The 23730-nt window shown below is 54.2% G+C and overlaps 2 protein-coding genes across 3 annotated transcripts; one reads left to right on the top strand and one right to left on the bottom strand.

Annotated features, from left to right (window-relative positions):
* The first annotated feature begins 287 nt into the window (after positions 1–287).
* Positions 288–9380, top strand: LOC119100024 (RCC1-like G exchanging factor-like protein). Its single transcript, XM_037223139.1, has 9 exons — positions 288–546; positions 1937–2106; positions 2856–2955; positions 3903–4003; positions 4613–4800; positions 6597–6769; positions 7212–7367; positions 8516–8548; positions 9090–9380. The coding sequence occupies exons 1-9, from the start codon at positions 405–407 to the stop codon at positions 9305–9307; spliced, it is 1281 nt and encodes a 426-aa protein (XP_037079034.1). The 5' UTR covers positions 288–404; the 3' UTR covers positions 9308–9380.
* A 2185-nt stretch (positions 9381–11565) lies between these two features.
* Positions 11566–23492, bottom strand: LOC119100732 (far upstream element-binding protein 3). 2 transcript variants are annotated; one of them, XM_037223828.1, is made up of 10 exons: positions 23409–23492; positions 19103–19165; positions 18363–18815; positions 17928–18058; positions 17527–17646; positions 16444–16989; positions 15782–16049; positions 12734–13029; positions 12139–12335; positions 11566–11769 (listed from the first exon to the last, which is right to left on the bottom strand). In XM_037223828.1, the coding sequence occupies exons 2-9, from the start codon at positions 19110–19112 to the stop codon at positions 12186–12188; spliced, it is 1974 nt and encodes a 657-aa protein (XP_037079723.1). In that variant the 5' UTR covers positions 19113–19165; positions 23409–23492; the 3' UTR covers positions 11566–11769; positions 12139–12185. The 2 variants fall into 2 exon arrangements, with proteins under 2 accessions (XP_037079723.1, XP_037079724.1); XM_037223829.1 differs by having other exon boundaries at positions 16444–16965.
* Between the last annotated feature and the right edge of the window lie 238 nt (positions 23493–23730).

The following is a 23730-nucleotide window of genomic DNA, read 5'->3' as shown; positions in this document are numbered from 1 at the left end:
GTTCCCAGTTGCTACGCTTATGTTCGCTATTATACACTCTGCGTCGCCAAAAAAATCCCCCTTCCATATTTCCTGAGAAGACCTGTTGAAGTGCCCTGTGGCGAGCACCAGACACACATGTTCGTAGGTATACCGGTGTGGCAGACACGACAGTAATGCATGCGCTGCGGCGATGCCAAGATGTGACTGTGACGTCACTGTAATAGTGGAGGGAAGTGCGGGCAAAATCCGCGGCCCTGCCTTATTACACGGCCTTGGACCAGGTCACAGCATGCATAGCAGTGGCGCGGGGGCGCTAATGCGATATGTTGTGACAGGCCTGCGCGCGTAATTGGTGCATCGTTGCCGCCGTATCCTAATTGATATATGTGTTATATCCACTCAGAAGTGCAACGTGTCGGGCCATGTTGCACTCCCTCAAGTGTATTGTAGCTACACCAAACTCACCAAAGCTACTGTCGTGGTCGCGAGGCGTGAAATACTGGAGTGAGAGACTCTCAAAGAGAAAATATGCTGGGAACACTGAACAGGAGGATGCGTTGCCAGGTCTGTCATATCACCATGCTGCTCTTTTTGTTTTCGAAGCGGTGCTTTTCTTTGTGAAAGCATGGCCACATATATGATGTACTCTGTGCAGGCCCTTGCACTGGGTTGCAGTTCCTTATTGGGGGGGGGGGGGGGGGGGGGGGGGGGGAAGGCAGCTCCAGCTCCATCTCCATGCATTTCAGAGGAAAGGGAGCAAATTCTGGGCATAAGCTAGGTTTTGGTGTGTCTTGGGGTCAGGCTGTTGACCATTTTCCTCCTTAGGGCTGCTACCTGCCATATTTTGTTGGAATTACACCCTGATTAGGAGCATGTGATAAAGGCAGTCATTGTGCCCTTTAGTGCAAATCATTTAAATAGAATAACACCCCTGCCCTTGCATTATCCTTCTTTAACAATGTGCAGCAAAAGTACAGAAGATTATACTTAGGGCTGCAAAAACTTCCTGTATTGAATATGCATGTGATGCTGGGAACATTGCTGGAACATTTTCAGTGTATGTTTGCCACAAATATGAAAGTTTTGTGTATGGTCACTACCAGCTCCAGCATGTGAGAAGTTGCAGTTTCAAAGAATTGTGATGTCACAAATGCTATTTGCATGGATGTACCCAAACTTGATTCAATAATCCATTTTGAATTGCCCTGGCCTGAGTTATGTAAATGTGGGCACATGGCTAAGCACATCATTGTGGTGAAGGCTATGAGTGCTATATTTATTTCTTTTGTAAATGGATCACACTGACTTTTCATGCACTTGCCCCTTTTGAATTCCAACCACCATTCCAGAGAAATCTTGATGCAGGGGAATAAATGTTTGTGAGTTTACTAGGGAAGATTTGGTGGGACTTCAATTTGTCATGAACTGTTCAAATTTCATAGCCATCAGTGAAGGACATTGCTTGAGAATCAGTCTGGCCTCCTTTTCTTTGGGAAGGAAATGCATGAAGGGTGACATTTGCTAAATAAAAAGCTAGAAACAGATATGTGATGTTGAAACAATGACCTTTGACTGAAATCACTTCATCACTGTACAAATTGGCTGGGGGGATTTCCCAATTTTTAGGACTATTGTACAAAGCATTGCTGTCTGGAAAATGTTTATGTTGATAATAGGTATTGTAGTATGATGGTCGCTCTGGCACTAAGAGCATACCAATTTCAGCTCCAGTTTTGAAAACGCCTCCATGCATATCTTGTGACCAGCGAGTCAAAATGACCTGGCATTTTGGCAGGTTTATTTGAAGCATTAGACAACCCTTTCTACCAATATCCGGTGAAGACCGATATGTGACCGTGTCAGCCATGCAACACTGGCTGTGAGGCCACACCAGGTGCACTGCGGCATGCCAGTAGGGCTGGTGTGATAACGACTGTGTTGCATCTTATTTCAGTTATCAAGTATATATCGGAGTCCACGCGGCCGGACAACCGTGTCTACACGTGGGGCTATGCTGAGTTGGGTGCCCTGGGCAACAAGAATCTGCTGAAACCTAGAAACGGGAAGAAGCCCTATGCGTACCTCCACCGGCCGATGCGGCTGGGGTTTGCTGAGCTGAACAAGGTACTCTACGTGGCATGGTATGATATGGGTCTTGGTGTTCATTTGATGTATCCTTTACGATTGGACCTGACGTCGTGCTGGCTGGAAATGACTTTTGCATAACCACTCTGACGTACCTTGCATAACCACTTCGGAGCCACCAAATATAGCGACGCAAGGTGTGCAGTGGCGAGAATGCTCAGCATAGCACCGATTTTCCACTTTTTTGTCGGGTGAACCCATGGGTGCGAGACAATATGTGGTTGCCCTATCATGTTGGTTGAAACCTACAGTTCTGCCACAAACAGGTGATAAAGCCCAGTACATAACCCAAACCTAGTGATCGTACTCGGCAAGTTTCGGGAGATAACCCCGGAAATCCGGAGAGGCTGCACCAGAACAATTTTATTCTCGCGTAGGTTAGTTAGAAAAGCGAATTCAATACTCAATTTCACCTTACAAGCGAGTGAAGTGACACGAGGCCAAGTACTGCCTGAGAATATGTGGAATCGGCGGAACACTTAAGACGTAGGGACTTAAAGTAGATGAACTTCACTGGCGACCAAAAAACGTCGGTGCTATTTATGGAACGTAGCCAGAAAGGCGATGCGACCAACTCCCGGGAAAGAGGGTTGTAGAGGTCGCTTTCGCAGTATGTACCATGACGCCGTTTCGAATCTCAGCGCTCGTTCTCGTTACGGCCACTCTGTCGTACTGCACGTCTCGTGTGTTGCATGGTATGCGTGGCTCACATACGTGATGTTTCGCAGGTTACCGATGTGGCGTGCGGGTATGGTTTCACCGTCATGGCTGTCAATAGGCCCGACTATAAGGTGTTCGGATGCGGTATCAACACCGACTCACAGATCGGTAGGTAGCTGATTGTTTTGCGAGCTCATTGCGTGGTGCCCAGTGTCCTCATAGTTAATTGTGCTCGGCATTGACCATTCGGGGCTATGTTTATGTCGGCGGTGCGGTCGCTAGTGGTATTTCTTGTAAGGGATTAAGCCTACCGAGAATATGTTACGATACACGCGCACCACGTAGACATCTAAGGTATATCCCGATCCCTATCGTTCGTTTTGGTTTCCCACACTTTTTCACTGCCCTTACCGGTCAACTTAACGTTTACGTTAAAGGCGGCAACGTGGCTGTATTGTTATTCTTTTTTTGCGTCAGCACCCACCGAGAAGGCAGTAAATACCGGTGCGATGCATCAGTCCCCTATCAGTTCCCCATGGTTGGCAACGCAATGTTATGGCTACATAACATGTTTTACCACTTCGGACACATGACCAATGTGTCAGTTATCAGTTGACCTATACTCCGGCCATGAGAATTGCTAAAAACGGCGAGCAGTCCTGTAACATCTCCCAACCATTGTTCTTGATGTTTTGAAGGTGGGTTATTTTCGGCACAAAAACTTAACATTGCGTAATTGCGATGCAACATGCGATGCGATGAGATGCATGATACCGATGTCATAACCATCTTGCTTAATTTTCCTGTTATAACGCAGGCTTTTTCAACATCAGTTTTCGTTCTCATCAGAGGATAGCGCTTAGTTTAATGGTTTGAGTAAATTAGTGTTGCTCCATACATTGGATTATCCTGACTGCAGATCACTCCACGGCATTCTGACTTCTTGCAAAGCGGAATGCCGCTAATGTCGCGAGCGTTGAAGATGACTGCAGCTATTGGTGCGCCCAAAGTGGCACAAGCTTCAGCGTCTCGTCGTGTGGGTAGAATGTGCTGGTGGTAGAATACGTCCCTATTCGTCGTCGGTTCTGTTTGATGTGCCGCCCTCTGCTGGGCAGGACTGCAGGAGGCCCGCGCCGGCCACCCACTGGAGAGGGTCATAGCGCCTGTGCCCATTGCGCTGCCCTTGGACGACCCCGAACGGGTCAAGGTCACCAGGGTGAGCTCAGTTGATCTTGCTGAAACATGAACAGCGCATTGTAGCAATGCATTGCGTTCCCTGAATGCGCTATCGTGGGCGTTCAGAATCTTATATTGAAGACGGGTGTGGCATACGTATTTCTTGCCGTATGGCCATTTACATCTGCACTGAGACCAGAGTGACATACCAGACTGGTATCAGAATCAAGAGATACCCCCACAGGCACCATACATGTACCAGCTTTCTGTGGAGTACGTGTGTAGTACATAGCTCCGCTTGTTGCATATGACCTCCTCCTCGTTGACCTCCGTATGCGATGAGCCGCCGGCTCCGGCTCCGGCTCTACAGTTGGCCTCTGAAATAGCGCATTTGAGTCAGTCGAGGTCCTTAGTATCATTGACGTTGCACTGAACCCCGTGGCACCCGTGTCCGCTCCTGCGTACTTGTTGACGTCGGAGTTTGGTTGTCGGCGTGTGGAAGGAAGCTCGCGTGTCCCGTCGGCGTCGGTTGCGTCTTACGGTCGACAGGTTTGCAAGGTTCCAGACGTCCCATGTCACATTGCCCGTTCTTGTCAGTCCCGTCCTGGCGCCGACATATGACACTATTGGTATGTCCGGCTGCCGCCAGGTGGCATGCGGCCGAGGCCACACGGCCATTGTCACCGACGGCGGCGCCGTGTTCACATTGGGCAATAACGCGTACGGCCAGTGCGGCCGGCGCGTGGTGGAGCGCGAGGAGTACCGCGGCAGCGCCACCGTGCACCGCGTGCGGCTGGACGAGCCGGTGCGCGACGTCACCTGCGGCCAGGACCACACGTGAGTCCCGCCGGAGCATACGTGAGCCCCGCCCACAACACGCTGGAGCACACGAGTCCCGCCTACAGCACGCTGGGGCACACGTCATTCCCGCCTACAGCACGCTGGACTACATGTCATTCCCGCCCACAGCATGCAGGAACACGATACATTCGTCCCTCGTATCCTCGTATCTTGCTTCATCCTGCATCCTTGCGACACCTCGACTGTCCGGGGCAGGCTGCATGCGTCAGCCACGAGCGGGCTGAGAGCCCCGTGGGAGGGGGGACCCCGACCGGGTACCCAGCGCGCATGCGCGGGGTAAAGCCCGGCGGTTGCCCCGCCCCCCCCCCCCCCCCCCCAGGCGCATGCGAGTCTGCTCCACCTTAACCATTTTCCTTCATCACATAGCCCTGAACTGATCATTTCTGGTCGAAGGGGCTCTAATGCAAAAAAAAAACATGCTGGAACACGTATCAGTCCCGCCAACAGCATGCTGGAGCACACGTCACTCCCGCCTTCAGCACGTTGGAGCACATGTCGTTCCTGCCTATAGCATGCTGGAGCACACGTCAGTCCCGCCTACAGCCCGGTGGGGCACACGGTGAGTCCCGCCTACAGCACACGTGAGGCCCGCCTACAGCACGCTGGAAAACACGTCAGTCCCGCCTACAGCACGCCGGGCTTATAGCTGCAATAGGCCGCTTGTTGGTTTACCGTGGGCAACTATGCTGCATAATCGAGTACAGTCCTAATCTTCAAGCAGGCGTGGTAGGGGACGTTCGGTACGTAATCACTTTTGACACATGATTTTGTTGTGCTCTGTAAGGCTCACAGCTGTTTGCAGTTACTCCTTGCGCGTCATATGGAACAAGTACGCTGTGGCCATGAGCTCCAAAATCGCTGCTTATTGACGCTTGACCACTAAAATAACGCATTCAAGTTAATCGAGGTTCTCGGTATCAACGGCGTTGGATTTAATTGCAAGAATGTATCATTGGGGACCTTGGTTACATATTGCAATTTTTTTTGTTTCCTCCCGAAATCGTGTTGTTTGTTGTCAGGGCTCAGAATGAGCGTCTGCTCGCCGATAATCCCATTTCTGGTGACCAAAAACATCAGAAGTGCTGGCGATCGTGCCAGAGACTCAGGGAACGAAAATGCGACCAGCTCGTTAGATTCAACGCAATTGACATCAAATTACATCGGCTATTTCGGTTCCGCCTTATGCCGTGCCTGAGACTGTACGGCGGCGCCCCAGGGTGCTGGTGACCGTGTCCGACCGCGTGCTGTCATGCGGCGTGCCTGAGACTGTACGGCGGCGCTCCAGGCCGATGGCGACCGCGTCCGACCGCGTGCTGTCATGCGGCCGTGCCTGAGACTGTACGGCGGCGCCCCAGGGTGCTGGTGACCGTGTCCGACCACGTGCTGTCATGCGGCTGTGACTGAGACTGTACGGCGGCGCTCCAGGCCGATGGCGACCGCGTCCGACCGCGTGCTGTCATGCGGCCGTGCCTGAGACTGTACGGCGGCGCTCCAGGCTGATGGTGACGAGTCCGGCCGCGTGCTGTCGTGCGGCTGTGACTGAGACTGTGCGGCGGTGTTCCAGGCTGATGATGACGAGCCCGGCCGCGTGCTGTCGTGCGGCTGTGACTGAGACTGTGCGGCGGTGTTCCAGGCTGATGATGACGAGTCCAGCCGCGTGCTGTCGTGCGGCTGCGACTGAGAGTGCACGGCGGCATTCCAGGCTGATGGTGACCGAGTCCGACCACGTGCTGTCGTGCGGCTGTGACTGAGAGTGCACGGCGGCGTTGCAGGCTGATGGTGACCGAGTCCGGGCGCGTGCTGTCGTGCGGCTGGGGCGCGGACGGCCAGACGGGTCGCGGCGGGTTCGCCAGCGCCTGGGAGCCGCGGCCCGTGGTCGGCGACGTGGAGGGCGAGCGGATCGTCCGGGTGGCCTGCTCGGCCGACTGCGTGCTCGCCGTCAGCGGTGAGAGGCGGAGGTGGAGGGGGCAGCGCGGCGCGGCGCTACCTGGCCAGCCGCGTCCCCGCTCGGTGCGGTGCGCGTAGGCGGGCGGCCGGCCTTGTCGGCGGTCGATATCGGCCGCAATCAGGCATCCTCTAGGCTCCACGGCACGCCGCTGAATGCCCACGCGAGTTGTCTGTTAGTGCAGGTTACAGGTCACTCATTGTGAGAGTCGAGCTTCCAGGGTGCAATAAGCGTGTGGTGAAGAGCACTTTACTCTCCGGTCTGACCAGCAGGACTGGCTTCGTCCAAACGGTGTGATTAAGCCATTGGGCCATTAATAGAGCCGCCTGCTTCCCGATTTCGCCGCTGGTCCACCCAGTCACACGGCCGGTGCTGTACGGGTGTCGTCCCGGCTGTAGCTGGCAGCGCGTGATAACGCCGTCGCCGGTCCTGCGGTCGACAGAGAGCGGCGACGTCTTCGGCTGGGGCAACAGCGAATACGGCCAGCTGGGCTCTGTGACGGACGAGCAGCAGCTGGGCGTGGCGCGTCGCCTGCCGTTGGGCGTGGGTCGCGTGCGGGACGTGGCCAGCGCCGGCACCATGTGCGCCCTCATCAACGGTCAGTGTAGGCACGCTGTCGGCGCCCTTGTTATCAGTGTGTGGACGTCTGTGTCGTCACCGGACAGCGCGTGCGCCTCCGTCGTTGATCGAGTGCTCACGGGCACCTGTACGGTCACTTGAACATGAAGTACCGCTGTGTCAGTGTCTTGATATGGTGGCGCGCCACGGAACCCGAGATGGTGGCGCGCCACGTAACCCGAGGGCAGATCCAGAAAACTGCACCTCACGGTTTGTAGGGAAGTTACCTGAGTTGACCGCTTAAGCTGCGTTGTGATCCGAACCCTTGCCAAGTGTGGCCGGTCGTGAACAGTGTGCAAGCCACCCGAATGTCCCGATCCACGGGGAGGGGGGGGGGAGGGGGCGGTTTTGATGCAGCACGGTAACCCAGTAATGCTGAGAAGTTTCCGTGTGCAATGCAAATCCATGACGCGGACATCCGTCATAAAGTTGCCGAGGAAGTTCGGCGCTGCAGATGGGAATGGGGGCCCACGCGCCGACGTGCCCCGAGCGCGCTGCATCTGCCACTCGCCGCGAGCGGACACCGGCGCCAACAGGTTTACCGCTGGGACGGCGCTCTACCCGCCCCACGGTTCAGACCGTGGCATCGCAAACCTGGCTGTCATGCCCCCGACGTGCCCACCATTGGTTCAGATCCAGATCCGTTCAGATGCAGTAAGCAGCTCGCCTGCACACCGCGGGTTTCAGCCAGCGCTTGTTTGACGTACTTCCTGTGGGTGCTGGGATGAAACGCCTCGCAGTACTCTGCACTTGCGAACCAGTTCTTGTGACAACCACATCGATTCCAGTGTTCATGACCAGCTACCTGACAATGCCACTCGTGGATTGTGTTCGGCTGGGTGGTCCTGATCAGTCTCACCCCTCGCAAATGAGGTGACGTGTGGGGGGTACGGGCATGCCCGTCCTAATCAGTCTCACCCCTCACACATAAGGACGGGGTTGTACGTGGGGGGGGGGGGGGGGAGGACCGCATGCTCGGCCTGATCAGTCTCACCCCTCGCAGATGAGGTGTACGTGTGGGGGCTACGGCATGCCCGGCCTGATCAGTCTCACCCCTTGCACATGAGGACGAGGTGTACCGTGTGGGGGTACCGCATGCCCGGCCTGATACAGTCTCACCCCTCGCAGACAAGGACGAGGTGTACGTGTGGGGGCTTCCGGGCATGTCCCGGCCTGATCAGTCCCTCCACCCCTCGCAGACAAGGGCGAGGTGTGTACGTGTGGGGGTACGGCATGCTCGGCAAGGGTCCGGAGCGGAGTGTCGAAGGAGCCGTCCCTCATACCGCCCGCACTGCTCGGCCGCAACGACTTCAGCCCCTGGTGAGCACCACACGGCGCGCACGGCCTGCGGCGACATCCGCGACGGCCGACTACGACCCCGCGGATCCGCAGAGCCCGGGCGGTCTGTTTTTGTCCGCTTCTTTCAGTGCGCCGGCCTGGGCCGAATGCTACAATTTTCTCGCTGACATAGAAGCCCGGGATCCCAGTCCCACGATCCGGGTGCGGCGCAGCGACACGCACCGCTACCGAATCGACACGACTGTAGTCGCGCCCGGTTGCCGATTGCGTCAGACCGTTAGGCGGCGACCGCCCCCCCCCCCCCCCCCCACAGTCGTGCGCGGGCGGCACGGCGCGAGCGGCGGTCAGCCTTGAAGTAAACTGTGGCGTGCACTGGTGACGTGGCGCGCCTCTCCGCCGGCAGACAGCGTGCCCGTGTCGGTGGTGTCGGGCCTGTACCATCTGGCCGTGACCACGAGCGCCGGCGACCTCTTCACCTGGGGCCACAACCAGCACGGCGCGCTGGGCCTGGGCCACACAGAGGACCGGCTCTTCCCTCTGCGGGTCTCCATTCCGGCGCGCGTGACCAAGGTGGCGTGCGGCGTCGACCACATGGCCGCGCTCTGCCGCGAGTATATCTGACACCACGGCTGCACTACCCCGGCTGCATTTGATGCTACGGTGTGCTCTGTGAGGAACGCGTCTGATGTCACAGCGTTACAGCGGCAGTCGGCGGGGGGTACCACTGCGGCGTCGACCTGGTGGCCGCTCTCTGTCGTGAGTACATCTGATGCCACAGCAAAGACTGTGGCCGCTCTCTGTCGCGAGTACATCTGATGCCACAGCATTGATCTAGTGGCCGCTCTCTGTCGTGAGTACATCCGGTGCCAAAGCAAAGACTGTGGCCGCTCTCTGTCGCGAGTACGTCTGGTGCCACAGCATAGACCTGGTGGCCGCTCTCTGTCGCGAGTACATCTGGTACCACAGCGCCGTGTCAGCGGTGTATCAGTACAGCGACGACCACGTGACCGCCCCTCGCTGTGAGCACACGCCGGGGCGGCATCAGTGAGGTGGTGACGTTGAGATGGCGAGTGGTGTTGGCGCACCAATACAGCACCGCCGCACGTGAACGCGCCGTGTTTGGACGAGCCGCCGGCTGGGGACGAGCACCACACGCGACAGCCGCGAACCACTCCGTACAGCTGTATTTTGTTTCCATATGGTGCGGGCGTACAACACTGAGCGTCCGTCGCGCGCCGCGTCCGTCCGTCCGTCTCGGTGGCCAGACACAGCGCCTCGGCGGACAGTGAGCTTTATTAGAGACGTCTTCGGGGGCTGGCGAGCGGACCCGCGGCCGCCTGGTCACAACTACATCGAACGGATGACAGCACATAAATTTTCCGTATGAAAGACTTAGAAAAACGGTCCAAAAACACAACACGCACGGATGTCGTCACTACGTCGTTATCAACTTAAGCACACACTAAGACCCGAACTAGTACCTCATAGAAGACCCCGGGGCTGCGGCTGTCAGGTGCCAATCGCTAGTTTCGACATGCACAGGATCACCACGCACATTAGATACGGCACTGCGCTCGTTCGCTCGCTCGTCCCTCTCCCTCCGCACGGTAAGTAGGCAGGCTCGAAGGGGCCGAGCGGGGCGCCGCCCGGGCCGCGGGACGGCGCCCCTGCCCGCCGCCCACTATATCACCCGGCGTGTCGCGCCGCGGCCCGGCAGAACGGCGGCTCCGAACAATCGAAACCCTGAGTTAAAATCCAATATCGTCACGCTACGCATTGATCAAAAATACCCAATATGCAAGTTCATATACGACATGTTATCCAAAGACAAAGTTGAGGCGGGCGAGGCGCTCTCCACCGTGGACACACTAATGCGGCGGCAAATAACACTGGGTGACATATAGGGGGCGGGGTGACGACTTGTGAAACAGCTATCCAAAACAGAACAAAACCGACCCCGTTCATACAACTGAACTGACAGGCGAGCACGATGCAAAATCAACGTCTATGCAATGAGAACCTGGCACGTGACGATTTTTGCTAGGGATATACGAGGAAAATATTATCAACAACACTCAAGTATATGCTGGGGACACATTTTACGCTGCACGCTCTACTCAGCATGGACAAATCACGATGGCCGCTCTCCAAGTTCAGGTACGCACGGCCTCTCGTCGGAGGAAGGCATGCAACACTGCGACAGTTTGACCACCCCAACCGGCGTGTACGCTCTACATGTGGAACACTGCAACACGGCGCGCCGTATGCGCATGGACGAACTACGGCCGCACTCAATAGCAAAGGTGATGACGTTCGAATTGCTACTTTGTACGCATTTTACTTATTCAACACTAACAATGTGAGGCAGACAACTGTAATGCCTCGCAGATACGCGTCATTTGTACGCTAGGCGTATTAGATGTGAAGGGACGATTTGCCCCTCGTAGTTGGCGTCGATATTTTGGTCGTGTAATATAAGCACCACAATGCACATGACGGGACATAGCTATACGATAAGCAATTTCAACATCGCCTCACACGTCAAGAGATTCAAGGCAAATCCCACAGTAAGCACGACAAATCAAATATTGACCACTGAAATGCAAATTCACTAGTGATGGCATACAATTTCAAGAACGACACTGCACTGTGGAGATCGAGTCAAAGATTTAAACGCATCAGTTGGCACCTGACAGCCGCTTCCGCCCAGCCCACAATGACCCGCACAGAGGGCGCGCCCCACCTACGGCGCGTGGCAGACAATACACGACAGAGAGGGGGGCAGAGAGAGCCGGCGGCCGGCGCCGCGCGCGCGCGCGCCGTCCGCGCCGCGCCCGTCCGCCGCCGCCGGGCGTGAGCTTAGTGAGCGGCTAAGGAACACGAGGCCGCTCGGAGCGGAGCGGCCCACGGCCGGCCTCATACAACGAATTAAAACACGCACACGAGTGGGAGAGCCGCAGCCCGACACGAGCGCCGGCCGGCGCGCCGGCCCTTGTAGATGGATGAGTGAATAGCAGCGGAAATCATACACCAACAAAACAACTGGTAGACAATGTACTCATTGAACAGGGCACATCGGGTATCTGAAAGCAGAGGGAACACGTTTACAAACGGCGGCCGTGGACGGCGACTCAGTGAGGCGTCTGACGGCTGGCGGATTATTGTCGATCCTCCATAGCCCACTACAACATGACTTCGGCGAGAGAACACCCAACACCTACGCCATTGGAACCGTCGAAACCATGTCACACATAATGCATCTGAGCCGGTTCTGACATCGTGCACGCACGTTGCCCCCACATGCGCGGGCGCCAGGCCTGCGAGGGTCACCCTCTACGCCGCGGACAGTCAGCGAGAAACGCCGCCGGCCGCCGCTGCGCCCGGGCGGTGGCCACGACTAGGATGGAACTGGTCCTGCGGGCGCGGCCCGGCGCCGGCGGCCGAGTACTCACCGACACTACAGACACGCGTCGCGACAGCGCCGAGACGGCGGCGGGCGCTAGTTGTCTCCCGCGCCCGGGTACGCGCCGTACTGTCCGTAGCCGCCCGGCGTGCCCGCACCGTAGCCGCTGGCGAAGTTGTATTGTTGCGGCTGGTAGCCGCCGGGGGCTCCGCCAGCGGCCGACGAGGCGGGCGCCGCCGACTGCTGCTGCACACACGCGGCGCGGGGCAGCGGTCAGCGGTGGGCGCGCGCGGGGACCCCGTGCACTGCGGAGCCAGCTGGTCGTACAGTGCCCCGCCCCCCCCCCCCCACGGTGAAGCGGCACGCTACGGGCCTAGTCAGAGTACTGCGCATGGCGGCCCCACACGGGCAGAACGGACATAGGGCAACCGAGTGGTCAGCGTGCCACTCAGACACGCCGCACGCCCCCCGCAGGAACGATATTTAATGCCAGCCCCTGAAACGTGTTGCCAGCACAGTACTGGGTCCCAGTCGGGCTTCGGCAGCCTTCGCCTTACCAGCCGCAGCTGCCAGGCTTCAGGCTGCCATCCATCGCCCCTCCCCCCCCCCCCCCCCCTCTGCCGTCGCGTATCCTCGATACATACCTTGGAGACTTTGATCTGCTGCTCCAGCTTCTCGGCCTCGTCCATCATGCCCTGCGAGCGGTAGTACTCCACCCACTGGGCGCTGTAGTCGGCCTGCGCCCCGTTGGCGGCCGGCGCCCCGGCGGCGGCGGCGGCGGCGGCCGGGGGTCCGCCCGGCCCGCTGCCGGCCGTCTTCAGCTTGCTCTGCTGCTCGATCGCCTCCGCCTCGCGCACCATGCCCATGTTGCGGTAGTACTCGGCCCACTGCGCGCTGTAGTCCGGCTGGCCCGTCTGCGGATTCACGCTGGACGCGGCCGCTGCGGACGGAGCGAGCCCACGTGAGCGGCCGGACGTCGTCACCGGAGCTGTGACGGCGGCCGCGTCCGCCGCCACACCGGCCGCGCGCAGCACGCTGATGGGCACGCCGCTGCGCACGGTACCCGCCTAGATCAGAAACGGCGGCGATGATTCTGGCTTTACTTGATGACGCATTCGACATTGAATTTGAGACTGGGCATTTTCAAGGGAAACCTTACACACCTCGCAAATGTGTCTAATACAAGACTTAAACGAGATTTATAATTCATCTACGCATGAACAAACCGAGGCTGTAGTCGGCAACGCAGTCTTCCGCTCGTGTGCACACAGTCATCATTCAGCGGAGTGGCCAACGGAAAACGTCCCACCATTTCTTCCGCGAACGGGATGATCCCTGCTACGGCGATTATTATTACATGACTCGTAATCCTCGCAAAGATGGAGCAGCCATAGTTGCCGAGGCTTCAGGACACGGTAGGCAAAACAGGATGGCGCAGGAAAAGAAAAAGAGAATATGCTTAAATCAAAGCGGTGACAGGCTGATCAAAGACCGCACCTTCACCTTCAAAGAACACCGACGAAGCCGCGGAACACATCATGCCGAAATTTGGGACAGGTGAGAGCGGAGTTTCCGACCCTCTCCACCGCATGTACCCTCAACGTTCCCACACGTCCGATCACTGACATATGACCTCGTCCCCATAAGCCTGGAAGGCGACATAAGCGAAATTGATGCGCCGTAAAACACCCTTAGCTCCGCCTGTCCTACGTGTTCTTGTCTTGTGGTACTGAAGGTGTAAACTACACACACAGTGAACACTGTCATTGTCCGTGCACTTGGCTCATTGGGTCACAAAAGCTCACTGAAAGTCAATGCAACATCGGTTGAAATCTTGCACTTGAAGTGCAACTGACCTAAAAGAAAAAAAAACACGTCCTATGACGAGTCGAAGAGACAGTCATTACTGCTGGACGTAAAAGGTCTCAGTGCGTCGATCACAACAGAATCCTTCCAGGCGACGTTAGAACGGGTTTTAGTACAGCAACATAACAAAGACTGAGAGCAGTCATCCAAACTGTCGTTTTCGCTAAGATTATGATGAACCCTACCACTTTACTTTTTGGACGCAAATGAAAGCATGTTTTTTATCAGCTTACTTTGCTGACATATGAAAGGTCGCGTAGGTCATTTTGGCATAGCCAACCAGCCATCAAACTTAAGCAGAGCTGGGTAGATCACGTGCGCGAGCTTCCTTTAGTTTCATAAGCTGTGGTCTGGTACATTGGTGTGGAATCCACAAGAGGTGGTACCAAACCCATGAAAAATCTGTTTTTTTTTAACATTTAACCATGCGAAAGGCGCCGAAAGCTTCGAAGCAGGTCCGGGTATAGGCACCGGTCGCGTGACTGACAAACCTTGCTACTGCACGCGAAAATATAGCAGATAAGGGACGGCATCCACCATAACGTAGGTATCAGATTACGAAAACCTACCTACCGACCCACGAAAGATGATTACGAGATGCGGTACATGCTCCCATACCGTGGCCACCATGTCACGTGACCACGTGCCTGACTGGAGTAGGACTGCCAAACTACAACACGCCAGTTGGCTATCTCAGCTCTCACCCAATGGCATCACTATCACTCACAGTATCACCTCACTCATCTGGACTTGTTCGCTGTTTTGGGGGACGCCAACGGCACAAACCCACCAGCTTTCGATGCCCCTCCCCCTGTCCGTACGTCACTGGTCGACGAGCTAAGGTTGTCCCACCAATGACCTGACTGGCTCTCGGGCTGCCCTACCACTGACCTCATGAGCCCTGGGACTGCCCCGCCACTGACCTGATTGACCTGACAGTCCCTGGGTCTGCCTCTGCCTCTGCTCCTCCGCTGTCACTGACCTGACTATCTCTGGGGCTTGCCTTGTCCACTGACCTCACGAGCCCTGGGACTGCCCCGCCACTGACCTGATTGACCTGACAATCCCTGGGTCCGCCCCTGCCTCTGCTCCTCCGCTGTCACTGACCTGACTAGCTCTGGGGCTGCCCTGTCACTGACCTCACGAGCCCTGGGACTGTCCCCGCCACTGACCTGATTGACCTGACAATCCCTGGGTCGCCTCTGCCTCTGCTCCTCCGCTGTCACTGACCTGACTAGCTCTGGGGCTGCCCTGTCACTGACCTCACGAGCCCTGGGACTGCCCCGCCACTGACCTGACAATCTCTGGGCCTGCCTCTGCCCCTGCCTCTGACCCTCCACTGTCACTGACCCTGACAATCTCTGGGCCTGCCTCTGCCCCTGCCCCTCCACTGTCACTGACCTGACAATCTCTGGGCCTGCCTCTGCCCCTGACCCTCCACTGTCACTGACCTGACAATCTCTGGGCCTGCCTCTGCCTCTGCCCCTGCCCCTCCACTGTCACTGACCCGACAATCTCTGGGCCTGCCTCTGCCTCTGCCCCTGCCCCTCCACTGTCACTGACCTGACGAGCTCTGGGCCTGCCTCTGCCCCTGCCCCTCCACTGTCACTGACCTGACAATCTCTGGGCCTGCCTCTGCCCCTGCCCCTGCCCCTCCACTGTCACTGACCTGACAATCTCTGGGCCTGCCTCTGCCCCTGCCCCTCCACTGTCACTGACCTGACGAGCTCTGGGCCTGCCTCTGCCCCCTGCCCCTCCACTGTCACTGACCTGACAATCTCTGGGCCTGCCTCTGCCTCTGCCCCTGCCCCTCCACTGTCACTGACCTGACGAGCTTTGGGGCTGCTGGCCGCCGCCACCTGGCGCCTGGCCGCCCTGCCCGCCGTAGTATTGCGGATAGTAGCTGTTCCAATTGCTCTCCTGCTTGACAGGGTCGTTCTGCTGCTGTCCCCACACGCCCGGATTCTGGAAGTTGTTGGCCCAGCCCTGTGGCTGGTATCCCCCGGGTCCGCCGGGACCTCCCGGGCCACCTGGAGGGCCCCCAGGACCGCCGAACGGACCGCCCGGTCCTCCAGGACCACCAGGACCGTACGTCTGAAAATGAGACGCCGTCATAAGACGCACCAGTGTTCACTTTGCATGCAACTTAATGGATATCACAGATGGACGTTTTTCCAAACGTAGACCTCCACAATTCAAGTTGAAAAAAACAATGCAAAGCTTACTGGAATGATGTAAGGTTAAAAATCAACTGTAAGCATTACAGACACGAAAATGGAATGAACCGCTCCATCGCATAACTGAACAGCCAGTGTTCCCAGACGCAGTTAATCCTTCATGTGACAAGGCCAGCAATCTAAAATCATCGCAAACACCACGGAGGGTACCGGGCGCGATACCCCACTAAAGCCACACAAACACACTGACAACGTTCGCTATCAAAATATCCGTGGCCTGTTTCGGCCGATATCACGAGCAAGCCACTTACAATGCCGACTTTTTCACAGATGAGTCGCTTGGCGTGCTCCACTTGGTCGGGACTGCCCTTCACCAGGAAGATCTTCTCGTTGGGGTTGGGCGGCGGCCGGCGGTCAAGCTCGCAGTGCGCGCCCGACTGCACGTTGATGGCCTTGATGGTCTCGCCGCCCTTGCCGATGACGATGCCGCACTTGTTGGCCGGCACGGGGAAGCTGATCTCCTGCTTGCCGTCGCGGCCCATCGGCCCGCGACCGAAGCCGCCGCCGCCGCCGCCGCCCCAGCTGCCGTTGCGGCCGCCGCCGAAGCCGCCCATCTGCTGGTCGCGCTTCATCACGCTCTCGATCAGCTCCTGGATGATGACCTTGGCGTGCTCGATCTGGTCGGGCGCGCCGCTGACGGCCGCCGTGCGCTCGTTGCGGCCGCTGATGTTCTGCTGGAACTGGATGTTGGCGCCCGTGTCGTTCTGGATCTTCTTGATCATCTCGCCGCCCTTGCCGATCACCACGCCCACGGCCGCCTGCGGCACGGTGATCTGCAACGCAGCCGCGCCGCCGCCCTGATACGGAGAGCTGTCATGAACGGGAGCGGCGGGCGGCTGGCCGGCTGACCCGGTCCGGTGCCGCGCCGCACAACACCGCGACGGCAGGCTCCGAACGCGATTTGGACGCACTACATACTTTTGGAACTTACTCCCTTGCATACATTGCCATGTAGACTTTCTTGACATCTTAACTTTCAAAAGCAATCTGGTCATCTTAATCTGAACAACTACGGCGTCTCCTTAACATCGCGAAAAAGGAAACGACGAAGACAAATCCGGAAGCAATGGACCACGAGAAGGTCGCCACATGCTTCAACATGGCGAAGTGGCTAATTGTATATGTATATATATATATATATATATATATATATATATATATATATGCATATGCCATACACGAGGCATTGGGCTGTCCAACTGCGAGGAATGACTAACTTCGAACAGCACTGCCTACTGGGCATCATTTCTGGTCATCTACTTGAAAAGTGTGGGCGTCCAGCTGGCGTACCCCGCACATCACGAGAGCGGAGCGGCCGCCACCGACTGACATACCTCGGCGGTCGTTCCTCCTCCGAAGCCGCGGCCTCCGCCACCAAAGCTGCCCATCCTGCCACCGGGAGGGCCGAAGTTGTCCTTTTCGGCCATCAGCTCAAACACGAGCTGCTTAGCGTGCTGTCGAAATACAACCGCGCGTTACGCACACGTGCGTCGCCGCGTTACCGAAGCCGCAAAGTGCCAACGCGCTTAACAGTACATGATACAACGAAGCAAGAAGAAAACAAAACATCGAAGGGTCATAACTCACACGCGGTGAAAGCAGACATCGGTTAATCAGATACCGTTAAGTGCACACATACGAGCCGTGCGTGACGGACAACTACGGTCCGCAAATGCCGCGCGCCCCGTGGGCCCATCGGCCCGTGACGTCCGTCTGCTGGCGGCGGCGCCGGTACCTCGATCTGCTTGGTGTCTCCACTGATCCGGAGCGGTTTCTCCGGAGCGTTCGCGTAGATGCCGTCCTGAATGACTACCATCTTCGAGCCGCTCTTGTCCTGCAGCTGTTTAATGGTCTCTCCGCCTTTACCTGCCAAGCGGAGACGCATTCAGCGGCGTCATCGCACAGGGCAGGCGCCATCGCCAGGCGCCGGCAAGGTCACGGCGATGCCCGTTCAAGACGCCCCGCGGCACCCATCGATGACGGTGGGGACTTGGGGAGGACGGCCGCCGACGTCACATCATCCGCTGGCCATTGTCCAAGCTGTCATAATAATCAAAGGCCCTAGAGAATATGCAGACCTTGCAGACGCAATGCCCCGTCACCTGGTGCGGTCCAAATGCACTGCGTCGGCGCTCTTCCCCTCCCTCCCCCGGCGCGGAGCGCTGCTCACCGATGATGAGTCCGACCTTGGAGCTGGGCACGATAATCTCGGTGGTGGTCTGGCCGGGCTGGTCACCACCGCCCACCATCATGTCGCTCATGCCGCCACCGCCGCCCATCATGCGGTCGCGGTCGCGCTCGTTGGCGCGCGACGCCACGATAGCGTTGATGAGCTCCTTGGCGCGCTCGATGGCGGCGCGCGGCCCGGTCAGCGAGCAGAGCCGCTCGTTGCTCATCTCCATGGCCTGCGGCGACATCTGGATCTTGGCGCCCGACTCGGCCTGCAGCCGGCTGATGGACTCGCCGCCGCGGCCGATGATGAGCCCCACCATCCGATCGGGCACGGTCATGTCCTCCGACTCGACGCCGCCCAGGCCCAGCGCGCCGGCGCCGTTGTCGCGGATGGCAGCCAGCTGCGCGCCGAACGGGTCGCCCATCGGCGCCGGCCGCTTGCCCTCCGGGCCTGCAACGCACGCGGCCCGGTCACGCACGCCGCCGCCGCAAGGTCGGCCGCTGGCCGGGGCCCCACTCGGCTAGATCGTCGGGATTTCCAGACTGAGAAACTGCGGGCTAGGCCAGAGGCTCTCAAACTTTCATTATTGGTTGTGAAAAAGTCGGAAAGTCACTGTTGTGAGGTAAAAATGAGGTAATGTAGTATTTCAGGGAGTGGGAATGTTACAAAGCTTGGTTCAGTCTGTCATGTACAGCTTTGAAGCATTCCTGGAAAAAACGAACAAAAAATCCACATACCCATATCCATATCTGTGGTTTGATATATCTTCTCACTAATAGTTTCCACAGCCAGGTTGCAATCTGAAAATAGTGGCAAAACACATTTGTTAGCTCACAATGCTTTCTATTAAGAGGTGCAAAAAATACACATTTGTTAGCTCACAATGCTTCCTATCAAAAAGCGTAAAAAAAATAGAGTGTACATACATAAAAACCAGACACAGAAACTCAGAAGAATCCATCCCCAACCAGCCTGACATACAACATACAATCACGGACATGCCTGATGCCCTCACAAGTAACTGAATGAGAGAGCTACCAACACAGAATATGGATCAACAGATCATAAAATTGACAAAGCAATGAATCAATGAGTGGTGGAAGTGTCATACCTTTAGCTACAAGACCCCATCATTAATAACCAGACTGGGTAGTCAACCACCTGCAGTGTGGCTGCTAGGATATCAACTTATGGTCAAACCCTTAAAATCCAGATCCTAGATCACACTTGTGGTAAGGCTGTTTTAAAGCTTTCCATCCACAATATTTCTTACTTGAGATAGTACCATGACACCAATAACCGTGAATTGTTTTTTCATCCCAACCCCCTTCCCAATGACATCTCATTTTCACCCTAGCACTAAAACTGTACCTATCAGGCCATGTCATGCACAAAGATCCAAGTATTCCTGAATGCTAATGCATTTATAATGCACCAGCCACAACATAGTGCAGTAGCAGCTATGGCATACAGTGAACAACTTCATGCAGATTGAAGGCTACCTTCTGACATACATGTGCATACACACATGTATTTTCATCAGTGACCTTCCAGGTCAATGTATGCCATTTGCAGTAGAAGTATCACACACAAACATTTCATAACTACCATGCAACTGTAGCCGTGCTCATGTCTGTGTGCATGTAAGTGGTGGCATAGCCCAGAAAAGTCAAAACAGAACTCTGGATACTTAAGTGGCTCAGAAGAGCTTAATGACCTTCCATAGCACGGAAGTGTTACTTGCTATCACAGCATGAGCAAATATGTAAAATGTACTCAACACCTGATGAACGTGCACACAAACCATCCAAGCACTGTTATAAGTTAATACAATGGCATAAATTCTCCATTCCCTGAGAAAAAGGTCATAATTGTGATAACCAATAGAGGCGTTTGATGATGCATCTGTCATTCAAAGCAACTACAATGGACACACCTACAATATGATGTAATTATGCTGACATGAAGGGGGACAACACCTGATGGCCTGGTAGCTAGTTCTTGCACATCAGATTGCACAATTCAAGGTGAACAGCAGCATTCTACCACAAGGGTTGAGTGTCCTGCAATACTCAGAATGGGTCATCCTGCCCTCTGATGCCACATGACCATTAGTGTAGACTACAGGTGGCAGGCCACACTTGCTCATGGCAAACAGTAAGCTCCCACAAGAAGTCAAAATAGCACCACTCCAGGTGGGTGAATCAGGGGGCATGTGTCCTTACCAAGTGGCTATCAGAACATAGCACAACTATCAAGATAAAGAAGTGTAAAATTCAGTAATAAATTGTGTGGCTCTCAAAGTGAATGAGGCTTGCATACTGACAAAACAATGCTGATCATATCCCTTGGTCCTGGTTAAGACATGATGTGATCCTCTCAGTTCATCACGACCTGTTGCAATGCACCTGTATTGTTCTTTTCATGAATACAACTGTCATAAATGTGGCATGGCTAAAATCCATGAAGTCCAAAATGCCTGAAAAGTAAAGAATTTGTGACTGTTTTCCTGTTCTCAGCTGATTGGCCAGTGGCCTGTCGCCAGTGTTCCTTACTGGTATGCATTACACTCTACTCAAACCCCCACCTGATAAGAAATGGCAAGGGGCTTGACAACCTCACCTCAATATTCATATTCACTGTTCTCATACCCATTAACCAAGCACGCATCTTCTATCATCCAATTAGATCCAACATGTTCTTAATGCATTGTAAATATCTCCTTGCACAACTTACTAAAATGACTACTAGAAAATGGCACAGAATCTATGTGAAGAGCTGCAATGATTTAGTGTGCCACTCTGATAAGCATATGTCAAAGCAATGTTTCCATGTCTTTTTAGCTGCAACGTAGCCTTAATAAGGCCATAATATGGGAGTTCACCTCCATTTGCAACAGACAACTTCCACATAATAGGTCTTCAACCATGGATATCAATATTAGTGACATGGCATGGCACAAACAAGCCTGGTACATAACTATTCTTATCTAAACATAGTTTTAATTTGTATTAATGATGATCCACATGCAAAATACAACATGCATTGACACCAATGGTGACAATCATCCATCAACTACCAAGCATCAACAATGAGGCACAACCCAGGGGTATAGTTTGCTCATACGCATTTCTTCAAAGCAGTGTTTTATCAATCACACTCCATTACTACTCAACTACATTATTTTGTTACATGCTACTAATCAATAGTCTAGGTATTCATATTCACTAATAGTCCATCCCAGTAGTTCAGTTGGTTAAATCTCCAGTCTTCTGATTCACCCACCTATGGCAGGATGGGTTGGGGATCACTGTGATCACTGTTTATTCATCTTATATTCATCTTATTATGGGGATGGCCTTTTCTCACTGGTTGTTCCTATGCTAAATGTCTGATGACATCCAGGGAATGGATGACCTGTGCTGAGCATTTTAGCATACAAAGACCAGTGCAAATTCTTGGTTGACACAGAAGGATGTATACTGTTACTGGTTACCATAAACCTGCTGGTAGGGTCAAGACTTATACAAAAACCATTTATTGGTCTGTATACTGACTCCAGAAATCTGTCAAAGCAAAAGCTTTAACTAAGTCTCTAGTCATCTACTTTTCATCATATTTCACAGGTGACAGACAGCGCAGAACATGCCACAGAGAAATTGGTTATGCGCACATATTTTTGTGATGGCTAGCATGAGTGTCTGTTCTGTCACTTCTCCAGAGTGATGAGATGAGATTGGGAGAAGATGGAACAATGCCAAAATCTGCTGCCAGGGGAACTATTTTAGAGGAGGCATCACCTGCCTGCATGCATTTTCACCAAACAGCTTCGGTACACTTATGACAACTGACATTTGATGTTGTGTTTCATGAAAAAAGTATTTGAAAATAATAAATGAGCTATAATGAGCACTGAAATCTAACACACAAAAATTACTTTAAAAAATCTCCCTGCACTGATCTGACATAAATCCTGATAAATGGCAATAAATGGAGCACCAAAAAACATATCAATAAGCTTCATGACTAACAGGTATCAAAACCTCCAAAATCCTGTAAAAAAACACCTTCCATTTCACAGGAAGCTTGAGGAGGTTAGCTGCAAGTTTTGAAAATATTGATGGAGGTTGGAAGAGGCACAAGAACAATCAGATTATTTTTAAGAGGGTTTGAGGAGGCTAGAGGAGAGTTGGGAACTGGCTATTTATCTCTCCAATAATTGTTTAGAGAACTACCTTTGCCATATTTGAACATAATCATGACAATTCCATCATGACACAAATGTATATACTAAAACAATGCACAACACATGCCAATCGCCATGACACATCCCTCACAAAGGAGAACGATCGCTATGAACATTGAGATTGCATGTCAGTGCCGAGATGTAAAACCATATGTCAACAACATATTTTTTCATGACCACCTGCCACACACTTGTCATGTTCACATATGCTTTTATAGCATGGTGTACTGCATATGTATTTCCTTCATGCACAAGGAATGGAGGCATGCTTTCACAGGCACACAGAAAATCCACACTTGCTAACAAGCCAGGATACCCACCACCAAATTCTATTGCCATGCACATTTTAGAAATTGGCTATGATTCAGGCAACTTCCTTTCTTATTCAAAAATTCTTATTGTGCACATGACTTCATGATCAAAAAACCCCAACATCCTCAACATTTCCAAGACACATGTTCACCACCCAGCTGCATGTGCATTATATGGCCAGACATAACCAAAAGTTTAGCATCACATGTTGAGCCCAGCGCACCAAACAGTGCATACTAATAAGCAAGTCTTTCTAACACCACCCTTTATTTACACCGCAATCCCAACGGACAATACAGTAGCAGATCACACAGCAATCAAAGTGAGATGCCATAAGAGGGCTCCCGCCAATGCATGAAAACAAGTCACAGACACTTCCTACTCCACAATGCTGCTGCCACCTTGTATGTCAGGATAACAGGGCACCCATAAGGCCTCGCAGGCTCTCCTGGCTCGTCATAAAATCTACCTGGCGACAATACTACCTAGTTTCGCAGACGGTTGGTACGTATCCCTCGCATACAGCGACACGGGCAACGCCGGTCCCACGCACGCGCAAAACGCGTCACACCCCTGCGGATGTGACGCTTCTTGTTAAAAGTAGAGATGTATCAATTTTTTGTTAGGCTGATAATTACATCTTTATTTATCACTGCATGGTCAAAAACATTTATTGTCTTTCCTTAATCGCTTGAACTTAAGAATTTAACACTTTTCATCCACAAGAGAGCTTTTCTCTTGATTATTCAGCTAAAAAACTACAAAAGCAGCAGTAAACGCTAACCAAGTACCACCAATAAGACCATG

The sequence above is a fragment of the Pollicipes pollicipes genome, unplaced genomic scaffold, assembly GCF_011947565.3.
Source record: "Pollicipes pollicipes isolate AB1234 unplaced genomic scaffold, Ppol_2.1 Scaffold_4881;HRSCAF=5763_pilon_pilon_pilon, whole genome shotgun sequence".
NCBI classification, from domain to species: Eukaryota; Metazoa; Arthropoda; class Thecostraca; order Pollicipedomorpha; family Pollicipedidae; genus Pollicipes; species Pollicipes pollicipes.
The sequence above is the reverse complement of the archived record's forward strand: the minus strand, read 5'-3'. Positions and strand labels throughout refer to the sequence as shown.

What these genes read in the sequence shown, in the direction of transcription:
- LOC119100732 (XM_037223828.1), bottom strand. An exon ending in CAAGGTCGGACTCATCATCG is followed by an intron (nt 18,059 to 18,362) that starts GTGAGCAGCGCT and finishes TCCGCTTGGCAG; the next exon opens with GTAAAGGCGGAGAGACCATT. An exon ending in TCTGTGAAAAAGTCGGCATT is followed by an intron (nt 16,050 to 16,443) that starts GTAAGTGGCTTG and finishes TCTCATTTTCAG; the next exon opens with ACGTACGGTCCTGGTGGTCC.
- LOC119100024 (XM_037223139.1), top strand. Translation starts at nt 405, where the DNA reads ATGTTGCACTCCCTCAAGTGTATTGTAGCTACACCAAACTCACCAAAG. An exon ending in CTGCGTGCTCGCCGTCAGCG is followed by an intron (nt 6,770 to 7,211) that starts GTGAGAGGCGGA and finishes TGCGGTCGACAG; the next exon opens with AGAGCGGCGACGTCTTCGGC. An exon ending in CATGTGCGCCCTCATCAACG is followed by an intron (nt 7,368 to 8,515) that starts GTCAGTGTAGGC and finishes CACCCCTCGCAG; the next exon opens with ACAAGGACGAGGTGTACGTG.